General features: G+C 40.2%; 1 protein-coding gene across 1 annotated transcript; it reads right to left on the reverse strand.

Moving 5' to 3' along the window:
* Window positions 1-279: 279 nt before the first annotated feature.
* COQ10B (coenzyme Q10B) lies at window positions 280-13114 on the reverse strand. The gene is made up of 5 exons (XM_042474463.1): window positions 12737-13114; window positions 5993-6142; window positions 4116-4308; window positions 3277-3378; window positions 280-813 (listed from the first exon to the last, which is right to left on the reverse strand). The coding sequence occupies exons 1-5, from the start codon at window positions 12826-12828 to the stop codon at window positions 646-648; spliced, it is 705 nt and encodes a 234-aa protein (XP_042330397.1). The 5' UTR covers window positions 12829-13114; the 3' UTR covers window positions 280-645.
* Window positions 13115-17390: the final 4276 nt, after the last annotated feature.

Consider the following 17390-nt stretch of genomic DNA (forward strand, 5'->3'; position numbering starts at 1 on the left):
GTAGTAATATATAAAAACAGTTAAGTTCAAACACCCTCGCTAACATTTTAAACCCCCCATTGCTTATGGGATCATCAAGCTTTCTTAAAGCTCAAGTTCATGATTATATATTTAAGACTCCAAAGTGCTTCAACCACCTATTATAGTTTAACAGTACGTTGCTGTGCGTTATAAAATTTGTTGGCTGAGCCCTTTATCTAGGATTTCTTCCTCTTACAGACTAAAGTTGCTTATTCAGTTAATCTATCACATTTTATACAGTTGAGAAACAAGCTTTGATTGCAGTTTTAAAGCTTTAACAGCAAAAATAACTTAAAATATGCATTTAAAAGAATAACTTAGTTCCAATAACTATTACACACTGCAAAACAAAGCAGTGAAACTGCCACACTGCTCAGTTCATGCAAGGTGGCAAGATGAAGGCAAATCTGGTGTAAGTGAAGATGCCACTCAGTTTTCAGCACCTTGGAACTGCACTTGATGAAAGTTCTGCATTATGTACATCTGTATCTTCTATGTTTTTGTACAGTAGTTATTATACATAATTGCCAAAATGTCCCCAAGAAATTGGAAGCCCACCTAGGAGAAGCATCCCATGTCTATGTGTGGTATCCAAGTAGTTTGAGTAGATCACTTTCTCCGCTTTTATGTGTGGTGCACTTCATGAAGCATTAGCTCTCGAGGTATGCTGGTTTCTGGGCCATACAACTTGCCTGCTCTTCTCTCAAATGCAGATACCATCTGCTTAACAACTTCATCAAAGAATAGAGTAGCAAGGTGTGAATGTAGAAGGGAACGAAACTCGAAAGAAATCTGTAAATGAAAATAATTATGTTCAGAATGCTCTTCAAGTAGGGTTCACAGACTGTAGCTATGTCTAATCAGTTATGTAACTGCAGCAGTCCCCCCACCCTTTCAAATGTTTCACCTTTTCAATTATGACAATCCAAGTGGGCAAGAAATGTTAGCTGTATTTTGTTCTTTGCCATATTGCTTTGCAGCAGCAAAGCAAGCTGCCCTTGCACCTGTTTGTGTCTACTGGTCAGCTTTAGTCAAGTTATATCCCCCTTGAGTATACAGGTTGAGTCCCCCTTATCTGGAATTCCAAAATACTCCAAAACACAAAGGTCCCCCCCCCGGGTGGCTAAAATAGTGACATCTTTGCTCTCTGATGGTTCAGTGTGCACAAATTTTGTTTCATGTACAAAATTATTTAAGGTGTTGTGTAAAATTACCTTCAGGCTATGTGAATAAGGTGCATATGAGACATAAATGAATGTTTTGTTTACACTTGAGTTCCATGTCTAGGATATCATATTATGTGTGTATATGAAATTATTCCAAAATGCTTTTGGTCCCAAGCATTTCAAATAAGGAATACTCAACCTGAAATACTCTTGTCCAGTCACTTTTCTATTCCTTCATTAACCAACATCCTGTGACTGTTGGGGCATGCTCAGTCCTTACTGGGGTGTTTTGGAGGGGGTTCTTCTCTTTGATTTTTCCATCTAATATTTTATACTTTTACAAACTTTGAGGTTCCCTCAACTTGCTGATTCTTCCACCTTGAACACATATTAACTACCCAAGTAACAAAACTCAGGCATTACCAGCAACAACAGGGGAACGCGTATACAACAAGATAGGCTACTCCCTAGCACCCCTTCCTCTTAAACAGGAAATAAAGCAGTCAGAATTTCAACAAAGAACACTAATTTTGCTCTGAAGAGCAATATGTAGAGAGGTCTAAGCTATTTGAGAAAAACAGAGCACGATAAAAACCTAATGCAGTGTCTTGCATAAATACTTAGCCCCTTTGACTTCTCCATATTTTGTTGTGTAACAACCTGGAACTTGAATGGATTTAATTGGCATTGTTACTACTTGATGTACACGAAATACTCTGCACTGTAAAACTGAATCCAGTTGTAACGTAGCAAAATGGAAAAGTCAAAATGGGAAAGGGTGAATACAATTTCAAGGCATGATACATTGTTCACACTGTTTGGGAAATGAATTGATATGCCAAACTTGTATAATAGAAACATCATTCTTATAATCTCCCCCAACAAAACATTGGAACTTTATTTTGTAAATCAGTTATAAAAGTGGGGTGTTCTTAAGTATTCCTTGGAGAGCCTTAGAATGCTCAGAATGAAACTACAGCCTTTCCTTCTGTTGCTGCTTTGAATAGTAGGGTGAGGTGGTAAAAACTGGCCTGATGGCTGCCTGTTGTTAACAAGGTTATTTTTGCCAGCAGCACAGTTTCCTTCATATCACATGACATGCCACTTTTGAAACCAAGGGGACTTTCAGAAACAGATGGGAGAAGAATCTGTTTGGGGGCGGGGGGACTACCTTAAAAGACAACCAAACTGTTGATACGCTTAAAACTTTGGCTCCAGACAATTTGGGATGAGTTATGGTTTAGCCAATTCCTTCCTCTGAAATTAAAGGACAAAGTAAGTTCAGTTTATACTTGTAAACTTGTCCCTCCGCATTCGATGTGGTTAGGGGCACAGGACCCCTGTGAATGTGGAAGAACTGCAAATAACAAAAACACTATTTTTACCTGAGGGAATACCTCTCTAGGAATGTATAGGTCCTCCAGTGTAACTATGTAGTCAACATCTGCCAAACATCGGCCATAGAATTACACTGGAGGAGCTACAAATGCCTAGAGAAGCGTTCTCAGGAATCTTTAGGTCCTTCAGTATGAACTTTTGGATAAAGTTGATCACAGAGTTGTGCTGAAGGACCTAGATATTCGTAGAAAAACATATTAATCCACGAATAATCAAATCTGCAAAAGTCAAAGCCACAAACCTGGAGGGACAAGTGTATAACCAAAGCTGTTTGGGAGTCAGCACTTTCTCAAAACTTGACAAGAAACATATTAAAATACATTTGACGTCGATAATGAAGATTCATATGACCTTTAGTTCAAAGAAAATTACACATGGTGATTGAACCATTTGTCTGTACACTACAGCCAGAATTCAAAGGGTTGGTTGTGCTGATTAGTTGTCTTCCACTAATAAAATGGGGAGAAAAATTGTACTGGAGCTGAGAAATTCTCCAGAGCTAGTTCTCAGGCTTGAAGCAAAGAATTCTATGGTTTTGATAAACATGAGGTTTGGGTTTACATCAAGGTAGCAGTCATATTAAAAGGTGATTCAAAACAAAAAAGTATTGGGAACAACGCATCACATCTTGTCCTAGCTTCAAAAGTATGTATTACTATTCCAAAGACCTTAGAAGGTCTCCAGTACTTACTGAAAAATCCAAGGTGCATGTTCTTGGATAGCCAGGGATTCCTGGACTGAAACGCCACACTGTTTCTAGATGATTAAATAATTTTCCATCTGTGCATGATGCCTAGGAGAAAAGTTATTGTTGAAACATATCCACTTGGGTTTTAGAATCCTCAAGCTCAACTTTAACATCCCTCAATTGTCACCTTTCTATGTACAAGAGCTATGGAGTTACTAGTGATGTTGCATCATTTATCATTAATTATTTCCTTCAAGATTTCAATTTTCAAACCTCATTGCTTGTAAAAGAAGGGTTGCTGTGCCTTTCCCATCTCAGATCAAAACACCAGTACCTCAAAGGGGAATTGCCCTGAACTGGGAAGTTTATGGCTTGAGTAAACATGAGAGGCCTCCCCAGAGACTGCCCATACTGGAAGCTGAAGCTTACTCTCCCCTGGCTTAAAATTTGATAGAGAAAAACAAGCCCACAGACTCAGTTTGCTCTCTGTGGATAGAAGGAAATGAGACTTAAAATTATGGATGCTTTACAAAATTGGGATATATTAAAATTCATGTATATAGCAATTTTACATATTGTTCCAAAACATAGACAAGGGTTTTTTTTCTGGGGGGGGGGAGGTTTCTGAAGCATGCCTTGGAGAGGACTCAATAGCATCTTATTTAGCACATTTACATCTGGTTTCTTGACAGTTCATATGGAAATTAAACTGTTTCTTAGACAGTTAATATGGAAATATTGCTGAAACATTATTTCATATTCAGTTATGTACAGAGAATAAGAATTAAGCCTAGAGTGTTCAATTTGTATATAACATGAAAGTACAGGAACAGAAGTATTACCTTAACCAAGTGAGGTCTTACTAGTGTTACAACTGAAGTGTACCTCTCCATCACAGGAGGAAATCCCACTTCTAAATGTGCTTTGCAATATCCTGAACGCTTGGATAACACGTCTGATTTTTTGCACCAAGGAACAAAGTCCTTGTATTCACTAACAACTGCTACCACTTCATACATTTCTTGCATAGAATACCTGATGAACAGGAAAAGGATAGCATTAGAAAGAGGAAATTAAGTTACTAAACCATGTGGCATTTTCCTACTTTTTAGTACAAAGGAAGAATGTTGCTAGTGTAAGCTTTGAAAACTCAGAAGGCATTTCCAAATTTTCCAATATATCACACACGCAAAAGCCTGGTAATAAGAACTGGTGAAATGCACTTGTCAGAGTGTCAAACTAAGATTGTGAAGACTGCATCACCATGTAACTCTGGACAGCCTTAGGACATGACACACCAGACAAAGCCGAGTCCCACCAAAGTGAATATCTGCTCATAGACTTTCCCCTCATCCCTGCCTGCCCTCCCCCTCTAAAATCTATTCTGTAGGTTCTACCCATACCTTCTGGAAGAGATTAGGGGGGTGCTGGAGAATGAGGGGAGAGAAGTGACATTATTCAGTAAGTGTTCCACTGACCTACGCTGTTCCACCAACATGATTTAACTGGATACTACATTCTCATCCTAGCCAATCTCATAGGGTTACTGGGAGCACAACAAAAGTGAAAAGTGAACAATTTATGTTGCTGTCGTTATGTTATTTTAGCAGCTAATGCAAATGGAGCCAGAATAGGGTGTTATATGATCAAACCTTCTGGTCCTTGTGATCCATCTGGCCACTGCACTCTGCACTAGCTATATTTGTTGAACTGTTTTTAAAAGCAGACCCATATACAGTGCATTGGAGAAACCTAACCAGAGCGTTGGCCACTGAAGTTATGCCATTCCTGCCCAGGTAGGGAACTAGATGCACCAATAGCAAAAACTTCTAGAAGACTCTTCTCTCGATTCAAGGCACTTAAGTCTCAAGTGACAATCATTGATCCCAGAGGGGAACCCCCCATACACACACACACACAGAGTTATGCTCTTGCTGCAGGAGTACAACCCCATCTAGTGTACAGAATGAACACAATTCATCCATTTTAGCAAGTTGTTAAACATGCTTTAGCAAGCAAAGGGATCCTGTAGCACCTTTGAGACTAACAAAGAAAGAAGCAGTTACCAGCTTCTTTCATACGTGGGTTTCAAAGATGCTATAAGATCCCTTTGCACACTAATTGTCCAGAATAACATGGTTATGTCTTTAAATGCTTTAGCAAGTTAACTATAACTACCTATTTATGTGTAAAAAAATTAAGACAATCCTGCACTTTAGTGGGGAGAAATAAAACCCAGTTGTTCTAGCCAAGAGGTCTGCAGTTCAGATTCAGATAAAAGACTGCAGACTGCATGATGTGTAGATATCGGATTAGATAGAGTAATACATTCTAGGACTACATTCAAGTAATCCACAAAAAACAAAAACCTTAGGTCCAAAACACACTATAGAAACAATCCAGTTTGAGACTACTTGAACTGCCCTGGCTCAATGCTAGGGAATTCTAGGAGCTGTAGTATTTTGAGACATATAGCCTTCTCTGTCAGAGAGCTCTGGTGCCACAATAAACTACAATTCCCAGGATTCCCTAGCACTAGAGCAGCTCAAGTAATCTCAAACTGGATTCTTTTTGCAGTGTGTTTTGGACATTAGATTGATTTTCAGTAAACAAAGTTTTGGCAAAACAATAGAAACTGAGATGCTGATTAAGGTTTCATTCTGCAAACTGGTGTCACAGATTTTCACATAACTAAACCACTTTATTATTTTATACAAACCCTATAATCCTTCTTTCTGAATATTCTTTCCTTTTGTTCCCCAATGGTGAAGTAAAGTTGAAAAAACTTCTTCTTGAAAAGATACAGTATCTTCCTGGTACTTGTAGCAGGGGGGCTTTGCTCAACAAAATTTCCCAAGAAGTCAAATGCCTGCAATAAATTAAACATATTTATAGAATAAGCATCTAGTTGGCTAAATATTATATAATTGATGTAAATGATATTAAATAAAATAGTTAACACAGGGACAATAATAGCCTACAAGCTGTTCTGGATTAAGACTTTTTCTGCCCCTGGCAAGCTAAATATATCTCAGTCATGAGAAAGAACCTGGCAGTAGTACAATACAAAAGCCTCCCTCCTTAAGACTTGGCTCCAAGTTAATCTGAGGCCACACACTGACTACACTCTGCTCATGTATTTCAGATGCAAACTTCCTGCCACAATATCAAGCATCCTTAATACTTTGACCCTTTCTTCTTATAAATGCAGGAAACTGATTTTGATTGAAGGACATACTGCTGAATACAATGAATACACTTATATACGTTTGTAACAAAATAATTCATGAAGTATTATTTTTTTTCTTTTTCACCACTGAAGGGTCTTGCTTTTGCACTATTTCTGGCTTTTTTTACAGCCTTACTGTAGCAGTAACTATCAGGAGGGAGCACTACCATGCCCAATTCTTGCCCATGTTTTTCTACCATCGGCACAGCCATCACGCCACCTTGAGTACACGCAATCTTGTCTGCTTAATTGGAAATTAAGAAGAGTTGGGCCTAGTGAATACCTGGATGCCAGAACTATCTATGTTTATACCAGTACAGTACAGTACTACCCTAGGTGAATTTCATGGCTCAATGGACATTAGAAAGTGGAACACCCAAATACCTATCCAATATTCAGTAGTCTAGCCACTACACCACATTTGATTTGATAGGCATGAATACAGTGGTTGTCTTGGCTGATCCTGTCACATAGGTCTAAAACACATTGCAGAAATAATCTAGTTTGAGACCACTTTAGCTGCCCTGATTCAGTGCTAGGGAATCCTGGAAACTGTAGTTTATTCTGGTACCAGAGCTCTCTGACAAAGAAGACTAAATGTCTCACAAAATTACAGTTCCCAGAATTCCCTAGCACTGAGCCAGGGCAGTTAAAGCAGTCCCAGACTGGATTATTTCTGCAGTGTGCTTTGGATCATAGTGTTCTCCTGCCCAACAAAGTTATCCAGATACTCTGAGAAGCCTCCAAAGCCGGTTGTAAATGTGTTGGTTTGAATAGCATTTTTGCAACAACCAGCAATTAATTTTTTTTATTCTCTCCCTAAACATTGAGGCTCCACTTAGTTATCATATCTGATATTATCTCCATTGTTTAGTAGAATAGTATAATTATTTACTCATACTTGCAAACCTTTTTTGGGAAAGAGATTAGAATCAGAAGAGGAAGACTGAATAACTTACCCTGAAGTTAAGATTCCCTAACATTTTGGCCACAACAAACACTTAATACTTGTGCCCAAGTATGTACCACAAATGTCAAACTGCCAGACTTTGGGACTGTGAGGAAGTAGGGAGACATTATATTCAGATTTTAATCCAGGCAGCTCCTGATTAGCTTGTTGCCACAAAAAAAGAAACTTGTCACCACTTTATCTTCTAGAAGCACATGCAACCCAAACAGTGGTTATCTTCTTAACACACACACTATGCTGTGAAACTAGCACAGCCCAAAGGTGAGCAAGTAGTTGTTATAGTTTTTGATCCAGCTAACAACCCCAAGTGAGCCAGCATGGTGTTATGGTTTGAGTGTTGGATTATGATGCTGGAGACCAGGGTTCAAAACCCTTCTTGGCCATGAAAACCCACTGGGTGACCTTGGGCAAATTAAATATTCTCAGCCTCTACGGAGGACAAAAGCAAACCCCTTCAGAACAAACCTTATCAGGAAAAAACCCTTCCATTAATATTGGGAATGTTGTGAAGCCTTCACACTCACTCACTCACACACACACAAAAGGATGAGAACTTCAGACATGTATTTTCAGCTACAAAACTCTAGGTCAAACAGAACTGTAATGTTAGAGTCAACCCGTTATAAGGATGAGAAGTTAAAAATGGATTTGACCTTCCCTGATTAGCAGACATGGTTGAACATAGCATTCAAGGGGATGAATCAAAGGAAGGTGTCACAATCTCCAAATCACATCTAGTTCAAATGATTAGTGTTTCTATGTACCAACTTTATACTTTTCTGCTTTGAACCATCATTTCATTTTTTGAAAATAAAATTATGTATCCTGTGCCATAAAAGTGAGCATTTGTAGCAAATAGGGCACACTGTAGGAAACGCTTATAGTACTACAGGAAAAGAGATCCCACCTCAACATTAGGAGGACCTTTCTGACAGTAAGAGTTGTGGAACTCTTCCCTCAGAGAGCAGTGGAGTCTCCTTCCTTGGAGGTTTTAAACAGAGTCTGGATGGCCATCTGTCAGGGATGCTTTGACTGAGTATCCCTGCATGGCAGGTGGCTAGACTAGACGGCTCTTGAGGTCTCTTCCAACTCTACTGTAGTTAGACAACTGCAGAAATCCACAGAATCTCATAATTGTAGGAAGAAGTTCCTGTACATTAATGCCAACTCTTCACATTAAAGTTAAACTTTATAAAGAAGCTGCAGAATATGAACTTTTCTCCCAAAAAGTTATTCACAGTCAGGCAGATAAAGTGACAAACTTGTTCGGTTATCAGAAAATAGGCCATATAAACCAAGTAACATCTGAAGCGGGATAAGATGATCTAATACATGAAAGAGAAGGCTCTGATTAGCACAAACCCATTGCCCTAACCTTCATGGTATCGAGTGTCAGTTATGGAAAATTAATGTCACCAGATTATGACTATGTGACGTTACATTTGTCTCATCCTGGTTTCTGGAAAACAGATGTAAATATTCTAAGGGAAGACTCACTGGCAAAGGCAGGAAACACAAGCAGCGTCTGTATTCTAAGAAACCTTTGCTCTAGCACTCTCAACTACTGAAAGGTCAAGCCATCATTCAATTCAGCCAGCAGCTTTCATCTCCAGACAAGTGTGCCATAATGGAAACAAACTCTTACTTGTACCCCTGAACATATTGTGTGTTAGTGGTTGTTAATTAAATTGCAGTTTTCAGAGAACATGGAAAACTGAGTTTCATCCAAACCCATGTTATCATCACAATTATAAATGCATATATGTAAGTAAATCCCACCAATTTTCATCCCAGTGTGATTTACACACATAAAAAACATTTATAAGCAACTGCTTCAAGAAAGCAAATTATAGGGGGACACATGCAAGCAAAGACATTACATTGATTGTGCTGTATATATTTATTCCCATCCATCCCTTTCTGATTCATTAACTTCTAAACTCACACAACTTGATCAGCAGCATAATCCCACATGTGTTTATTCAGGAATCCCATTATACTCAGTAAGACTCATTAAACATGTGTACAAGATTACTCTCCAAGTGTCAGGGCATGACAGAAAGGGGAAGGCTTTCATCCTTTCCCCTTCCCTAGGCTACATGAAATTCTGCCTATATGTGTAACAGTGTGTGCGCTTTGGAGAGGAGGAAAATAATTAGTGTTTAAATAGGTTCTAAACTGTTACAGACAGAACTTGTAAATGTGATTTACTCCCAGACAAAAAACAAGGTAATGTTCCAAAAGTCACTATTCTCTCATGGTATCTCATATATCATAAAATGTCTGAAACACTAGCATTAATTCCCCCCCCCCTCAATACAGTGATTCTGAACCTAACCAATGCCATGAAGAAAACCTAAATGAGGAGCATACATTTCAAGAAACAGAGGGAATCATGGTGTAGATGGCCCCGCCATCCCCTCACCCACATTTATGGTGAGTCTCATCATACAATATCACACTGGATTTTTGAAAAGGTAACCATCACCCCAATTCAATCTGTGCTGCTTCTTTATTCTAATGGTGTTGCCCAGTGTGTGGTATTAGGAGAGTAGAAATTAGATATAGCAACTGTGTTTCAGTTCATAGAATCATAAAGTTGGAAGAGACCATGAGGGCCATCCAGTCCAACCCAATTCTGCCATGCAGGAACTCACAGTCAAAGCACCCCCTGTGACAGATGGCCATCCAGCCTCTGTTTAAAAACCTCAAAATAAGGTGACTCCAAGGGAGTGGGTTCCACTATTGAACATCTATTACTGTCATCCAGCACAAAAATGATTCTAACATCTAAAGCAAAAATGATGGATGAACAAGTCTAAAGACAGCTCTGCCATGTCTAGCCCCAGAGGAAGTTGAAAGGCCCTCCCGCCATCTTAACTGCTACCACCCTGGCCTTGGAGGGAGAGAAGAACCAGTAGTACCTGCTGGACTTGGTCCCCTTCCCCACTGCCCTGCCCTTCTGCTTTTGTGCCCTGTCTTTTTAGACTGTAAACCTGAGGGCAGGGATCTAGTTAACAATCTGTAAGCCACTCTGAGAACCTTTGGGGCTGAAGAGGGGGGTATATGTGCAATAAATAAAATAGATAAGGAGAGAACTGTGTAGTTACAAGTTGGATATTCAATATGCATTTTCATTCTTCAGTTAGTTGAAGGAATTCACTACTCCTTGATCAACAAGAGTCAAAACTGGCATAATTTATAATTAGCGATTTAAATGCAAACTACCATAGGAGAGCATTTTCTCTGCCAGAGGGCACAGCCTGCACCTGCTAGCACTACACAAAAACAAAATGAAGTTTAACACTAGAGGAGAGAAGGGAGGCAGAACAAGAACAGGCTCAACCATTGCTGCCACAGTTAATGCAGAGCCACTGGAATGCTAGTCATGCCACAGAAGAGTCACCTGGGGAAAAGAAAAGACCTCAAACTTCCTGATGTCCCACTACATCTCTTCACCCACTCCCTCTGCTTCAACATGGAGTCTATGGTCCAAAACACACTGCAGAAATACTCCAGTTTGAGACTGCTTGAGCTTAGTTTATTGTGGCACCAGAGTTCTCTGAGAGAGGCGGCTAAATGTCTCACAAAACCACAGTTCCCAGAATTCCCTAGCACTGAGCCAAGGCAGTTAAAGCAGTCCCAAACTGGATTATTCCTGCAGTGTGTTTTGGACTACTGACAACAAAACCACCTCAGCATCAAGTCAGTGTTTGCAGAGCATGTGTCCTCCTCCGGATTCACCACCCTTCAAATGATGTTTCATAGGAGAGGCAGTCCCTTCATCAACGAAAGGCAAAAGGGAGAAGTAGCCTCAGTTTTTCCAATGTGCCGTGAACAGGATAGTGCCAGATGTGGTGCCATTCCTTCATGCCACTGGGATTTTGTTACCGGTTGTGTATGTTAACAGACAACCTGAGCAAAGATCAGACTGTTTTTTTAAAGTACAAGACACAAGGCAATCTCCTCATGCACTGTTTTCCTGAACTGAACAAAGCTGGGGAAACAAGATGAGGCAATTGGAAAGTGTTCTTTACAGTAAGGGTCTACAGACGTTAATGAAGACCAGCTGTATTAATCTGCCAAGTGAAGAAATGCGTTTTGTACTCTTCCCCCATCTCAAAGTATGTTTCACATACATTTCTGCTTTAAGAGTTTTGGCTCTTTTAAATGCCATTTTTGCCTTTTGTCCAAACTTACTCTTAACACACAAGACTACAATTGCTCTGTTAAAACAACTAAGGGTTGATTTTGCAGGCCAATACTGTATAAAGCTTTACTGAGTAGCAGGAGGAAGGAAGAAAGCACAAATTCACCCTCTAATATTTAACCCTGGCTTTTCTGTGTTATTGTTGTGTGCCTTCAAGTCATTTGTGACTTGTGGCAACCCTAAGGGAAACCTATCATGGGGTTTTGTTGGCAAGGTTTGTTCAGAGGGGGTTTGCCATTGCTTTCCCCAGAAGAGGCTGAGAGAGTGTGACTTGTCCAAAGTCACCCAGTGGGTTTTGTGGCTGAGCTGGGAACTGAACCCTGGTCTCCAGAGTCATAGTCCAATGCTCAAACCACTAGGCTGCACTGGTTCCCAATACAATGTATTGTGTATCTTTAGGGGGGGGGGATATTGTAATAGAAATGTAATGTATGTAGAATGTTTTTATTAATGTTGTAAGCCGCTTTGATTGTTTGATTACAAAAAGCAGAGTAAAAATAAAAGTTTTATTCTTACATGTATTATTATTATTATTATTGGAATGACTTTTAGATGTAAGCTGCTTAAGCTTGATGATGATGATGATGATGATAGGTGCTTATTAGGAAGTTGTCAAGGGGTTTTCCTGGCAGGGTCTGTTCAGAACCAAAGAGCTGGGAGAGACCACAAGGAAGAGTGTCGTCGGTGGCTAGATATCTAATCTGACCAAGAACAACAAGAAAAGGTGTGTCACTGCCCTCCTCTGAGGCTGAGAGAGTGTGACTCCTCGCCCAAGGCCACCCAATGGGTTTACATGATCGAGCTGGGACTGGGAACCAAAGCCTGGTCTCCAGAGCCAGAGTCCAGCATCACTCAAAGCACAGGTGCTTATTATCACGGGGCTTTCTTGGCAAGGTTTGTTCAGCGGAGGTCTGCCATTGCCGTCCCCTGAGGAGGCTGAGAGAGTGTGACTTCTCGCCCAAGGTCAGCCAGTGCCCGAGTCAGGATTCGAACCCAGGTCCCAAAGCTTTCACTGGTTCCTTAACGATCAGAGAGGAAGGACTGGGGACCGTACCTGAGGGCCGCCCTGCGCGGGGACGACGACGATGACGACGCCGCCAGCCGCTCCGCCAGCGCCTTCCCCAGCGCCCGCCCACTCCGCGCCATCTTCGCCTCTCAGAGACCCCCGCCGCCAGACCCCATCCCTCCCTAGCTCTGGCTCGCGCTGGCCCCTCCACGGCCGCCCACAACCTGGGCCCCCGCCCTCCAATCGGGGCTGGCCCAATCCCCGGACAGTCCTGCCGAGCCTTCAACCTATCAACGAAGCCCTCGCCTCTGACGTCAGCGGCACTCTCCTTTCTAAACCCCTCCCCCTTTTCTTTCTTCCTTAACTCCTCGCCTCAGCACGTGATTTCACGGGGGCGCGCGCTCCCCTCCCCTCTCTACGCCGGCGGCGCGCGCCCAGTCACAAGGTCCCGCGTGCCTTCAGTCCAGGGGGTTATATAAGGGCTCGAAGTTGCGCGGAAAGCTAAACTGCGCACCCTATTGGCCGGATGGGATGTCAATCACCGCCTCAGTCAAGCAGATTAATGAGGGGCGTGTGTCTCTCTGTGTAAAATGTCAAAGGGATTTCCCCTCCCCTTTTGGCCCGCCTCTCTCTCCCTCAGAATGTCGTTATGAAGAAATAAACTATGTCTAGTCCTCATAGCAACAAGCTAGGCATTAAGTTGTACTCTAAGGCTTTTCCCCACCTGAGGCAGAGCTCCCCAAAATACATAAATACATAAATAAATAAAACCAGCCTTTGCCCTCCTCAATCGAAGTATATGATAGACTTAATAAATTATTATTATTATTATTTTATTTACTTCTATCCCACCTTTCTCCCAATATGAGGAGGACTCAGCAAATGTAAAACAAACACAATTTGATTATAACAATGGACCTAAAGATACATCTTCCTTTTATCCAGAAACTTGTTTATTAGGAATGATCGGAGACAAAACAGAAAGACAACATGGGAAATTGTTATTTTACTTACTAACATGTGCAAGGGTTGTATATGCTAGATACTGGGGAAAGGGACACATTCCCATGCGGCAGACCAATGGCTAATCAAAGTATATGAAGAGGCAGAAATGGATCGACTTTCCAGTTGGACGAGAGAGAAAACAGAAGAAATGATCAGACAAGATTGGGAATTGTTTTATGCTTTTTTGAAAATAAGATGGGAAAATGTTCCAATTGAATAAGTTAATTAACCTTTTGTTTAGGATAACAGCAAACACAGAGATAAAAAGATCAAATCAGAAAGGAACGCAAAAGAAATGATAGATCAATGAGAAAGAAAATAAGAGAAAGTATAAAGGAATGTAGGAATTGAAACAAGCACTGAGATTTACTCAGATGAAATAAAAGAAGTAGGCCAAGCAGATCAAGAGTAATATAGAAATGAATCTTTTTGGGAACTTGTTAAGAACTAACTTTACATGAAGACAACAGTTGCATCATCACCGTAGATAAAACAAGAAAATAAACAAGATATCTTGAGATTCATGTAGTAGGAAGTGCTGTATATGTTGTGTGTAATTTTGGTTATAGTAAGTCTGGAGGAGGAGGAGGGTGTTGGTCTATGTGTATGTTGGTTATGTTGTTTTATGTGCTATACATATTTTTTGTGGATTTATGTGGAAAAATTTAATAAAGAATATTAAAAAATAAAAACAAATAAAACAAATACAATTTAAAAACAGCACAGAGGCATTAAAATGTATCGATATAAAATTTTTAAAAACTAAACCATTTAAAAAGTGAAAACATTAAAATGCAAATGTGTTAAATATAAAGGTGTAATTAATATGAAATATATCTATATCTATATATAGATATACAGTTTACATAGTGTGTGTGTGTGGGGGGGGGGGATAATCTGGTTTGACACCACTTTAACTGCCTTGGCTCAGTGCTATAGGAATCTGGGAATAGTTTTGTGAGACGTTTAGCCTTCTCTGTTAGAGAGTTCTGGTGCCACAACAAATTACTCTTCCTGGAAGTCCATAACATTGAACCACAGCAGTTAAAGTGGTGTCAAACCAGATTATTTCTGCAGTGCAGATGCACCCTATGTCTAACCTAACCTGTTAAGTCAACAGAAACATGCCATTGAAATCACAGCTTTGCAGAGGCAATACAGTATGGTAATATCACTTTAACTTACTAGCAGAAACTGTTACATGAAAGTCAGTAAGAATTACAGAGGCAGCGTGGCGTAGTGGTTTGTGCGCTGGACTATGAGTCTTGAGACCAAGGTTCAAATTTGTATTTGGCCATGGAAACCCACTGGGTGAGCTTGGACAAATCACACTCTCTCAGCCTCAGAGGATGGCAATGGCAACCCCCCTCTGAAGAAATTTGCAAAGAAACCCTGTGATAGATTCTCATTAGTGGCACCATGAATTGCAAACCACTTGAAAGTGTACATAGTACATGCCTAATCTTGAACACAAGTGGCCTTGTGTATAACACAAATGAGCCTAGCTAAGGGCAATCCTCTCAAAGTTGTTTCATTCCCATACCTTCCCCTGGCTTAATCAGTTGTAGGAAATAATTGAAGGATTCAAGTGTTACATTATGGGACTAAAGCAACAGGTAACTGCATCTCTTAAGGAAAATAACCCAGTAACTCACAGACTATACATTTAAAACTGCTTACTATATTTCAGCAGCTTGAGACAGAATAACATTTAACTATGAAATATAAACAGCATATGTATATATGCGATCCCTGTGTGACCTGTGGCCAGATGTGGCCTCTTGACAGCTTCGCTGTGGTCCCCAGCATTGTAGAGCCCCCCAAAATGTCAACCCTGCAAAATATTTTTCAGCCAACTCCTCTCCCCAACTCACTGCAAAAAAAATCATTTTAAACAATCCCTGTTTTGAAAAAAATGTATGTCAGATATGGAAATGGTAGTAAAATGTTTAATCCCACCATTATTACCTCTGATACCATTTCTATGCCACCCTCTGTATAATGCCATAACTTTCCCCAACTTTGAAATTACAAAGTGAAATCTTGGCTCAGGATGACCTTTGAATAATCAGAACCACTGCAACCTTTCACCCTAGGCAAAGGAAATAGCAGTTAACCTTGCTTAAGGTCTCCATTATATACACTTCTCAATGCAAGGAAAGTGTACGCAGTTCTTCAGGAAAGGTTATCTTCTAGATATCTGTTCTAAGTTTAGCACAGAGTGACTAAATTAGGCAGCACATTAATTGGATTCTTGTTTCGCAGGCTGAAGCACTTATGTAAGTGTAGACATCCATTCATAACATGATTTTCCTTTGAAGCACTGCACTGGGACATATTTCTGGAGATAAAATATACCCATCACCCTCAGCTTTTCCCCTGAATGAGCAAATATCAGAAAAAATGCAATAACAATATACTGTAGTAGTTTATTACAAAAATAATGCCATGCGTATTAACAAACACTGCATAAAATAAGCAGAATATAATTAAATCCCTTTGGTTATAGACTAGTGGTTTCCAACTTTTGGTACTCCAGGTGTGTCTTGACTGTTGGCTAAGTTGGCTGGGGCTTCTGGGAACTGAAGTCCAAAACAGTTTTAGATTGCACTCTCACAAATGCATTTTGCTAAGTAAGAATTTTGTAATTATCTTCTATATTATTAAAAGTCAACACTTTACAAATCCATAATGTTGATGTATATAAACATTTTTCAGAATCCACAAGCCTTTGTATTATCTTAGAGAACTTCAGAATTTCCTTTAAAAATTCATACAGGTATAAAGTTAGGGAGACATAGGTTAACAAAGGACAAAAAAACTAGACATGAATTGCTACATCATGGCTGCAAAGGAGTTGCTTGAAAACAATTTTTAGCAGCCTAGGTGGGATAAAACGTGACTTCAAAAATATATGACATCCTAATTTGGTCTGCCTTTCTTTGCTGGGAGGGAACCAAATCTATTTCCCAACATTAGATCTCTTTATTGATGGACAAATGGATTTGTATGTTCAATCTCAGCCGCTACTAAAGGGCAGCTATAGACTGTACATTAACCTACAGAAGTATTAGATATCAATCAGATCTAGTCACATTGCTGGGAACATTTCCCCCTGAGTTAGAGGTACACTCAGAGATGGGACTGTTTCATAGCACTGATCAATTACCTTTCAGTTCTGGATTCTAAGAATATAGGGAGTATATTTGGAATAAACACCCAAAATCAGTGTAAACTATGGCTATGCTTTTGATCCTGAATGTAACTGAACAAGCATCTATCTGTTGCGTGCCTTGATGTCATTTCCAACATACGGTGGCCCTAAAGGGATCCTGTCTCCTATGACACTGAAATATGGCACTGGCCACAAGGAATTGCTGGGGGGAACTACCTTCTCTTTCACCGTGTTTTTAAGCCTGGAGTAGTGAACCCACAGAAGAGATACTTAGGATGCAGTTGCTCCCAAATGTTCTCTTGCTCCCTGGCCAATGTCCCAAACATGCAAAATCTCTCTCTATGAGACGCTTCACTCTTTGTTTGAGGCTTCTGCACAGTTGTGAATAGTTGTGCAGCTATGAGGTGCTAAGTGTTGTCAAGTCAGCTTCCACTTACGGCCCCCTAGAAAGGAAGGATCCCCCAGACCCCTGTTATGTGAGCCACTGTTGAGCCCATCGTCCACAGAGGGACCTCCTTCTTT

Source organism: Sceloporus undulatus, chromosome 1, assembly GCF_019175285.1.
Source record: "Sceloporus undulatus isolate JIND9_A2432 ecotype Alabama chromosome 1, SceUnd_v1.1, whole genome shotgun sequence".
In the NCBI taxonomy this organism is placed as follows: Eukaryota; Metazoa; Chordata; class Lepidosauria; order Squamata; family Phrynosomatidae; genus Sceloporus; species Sceloporus undulatus.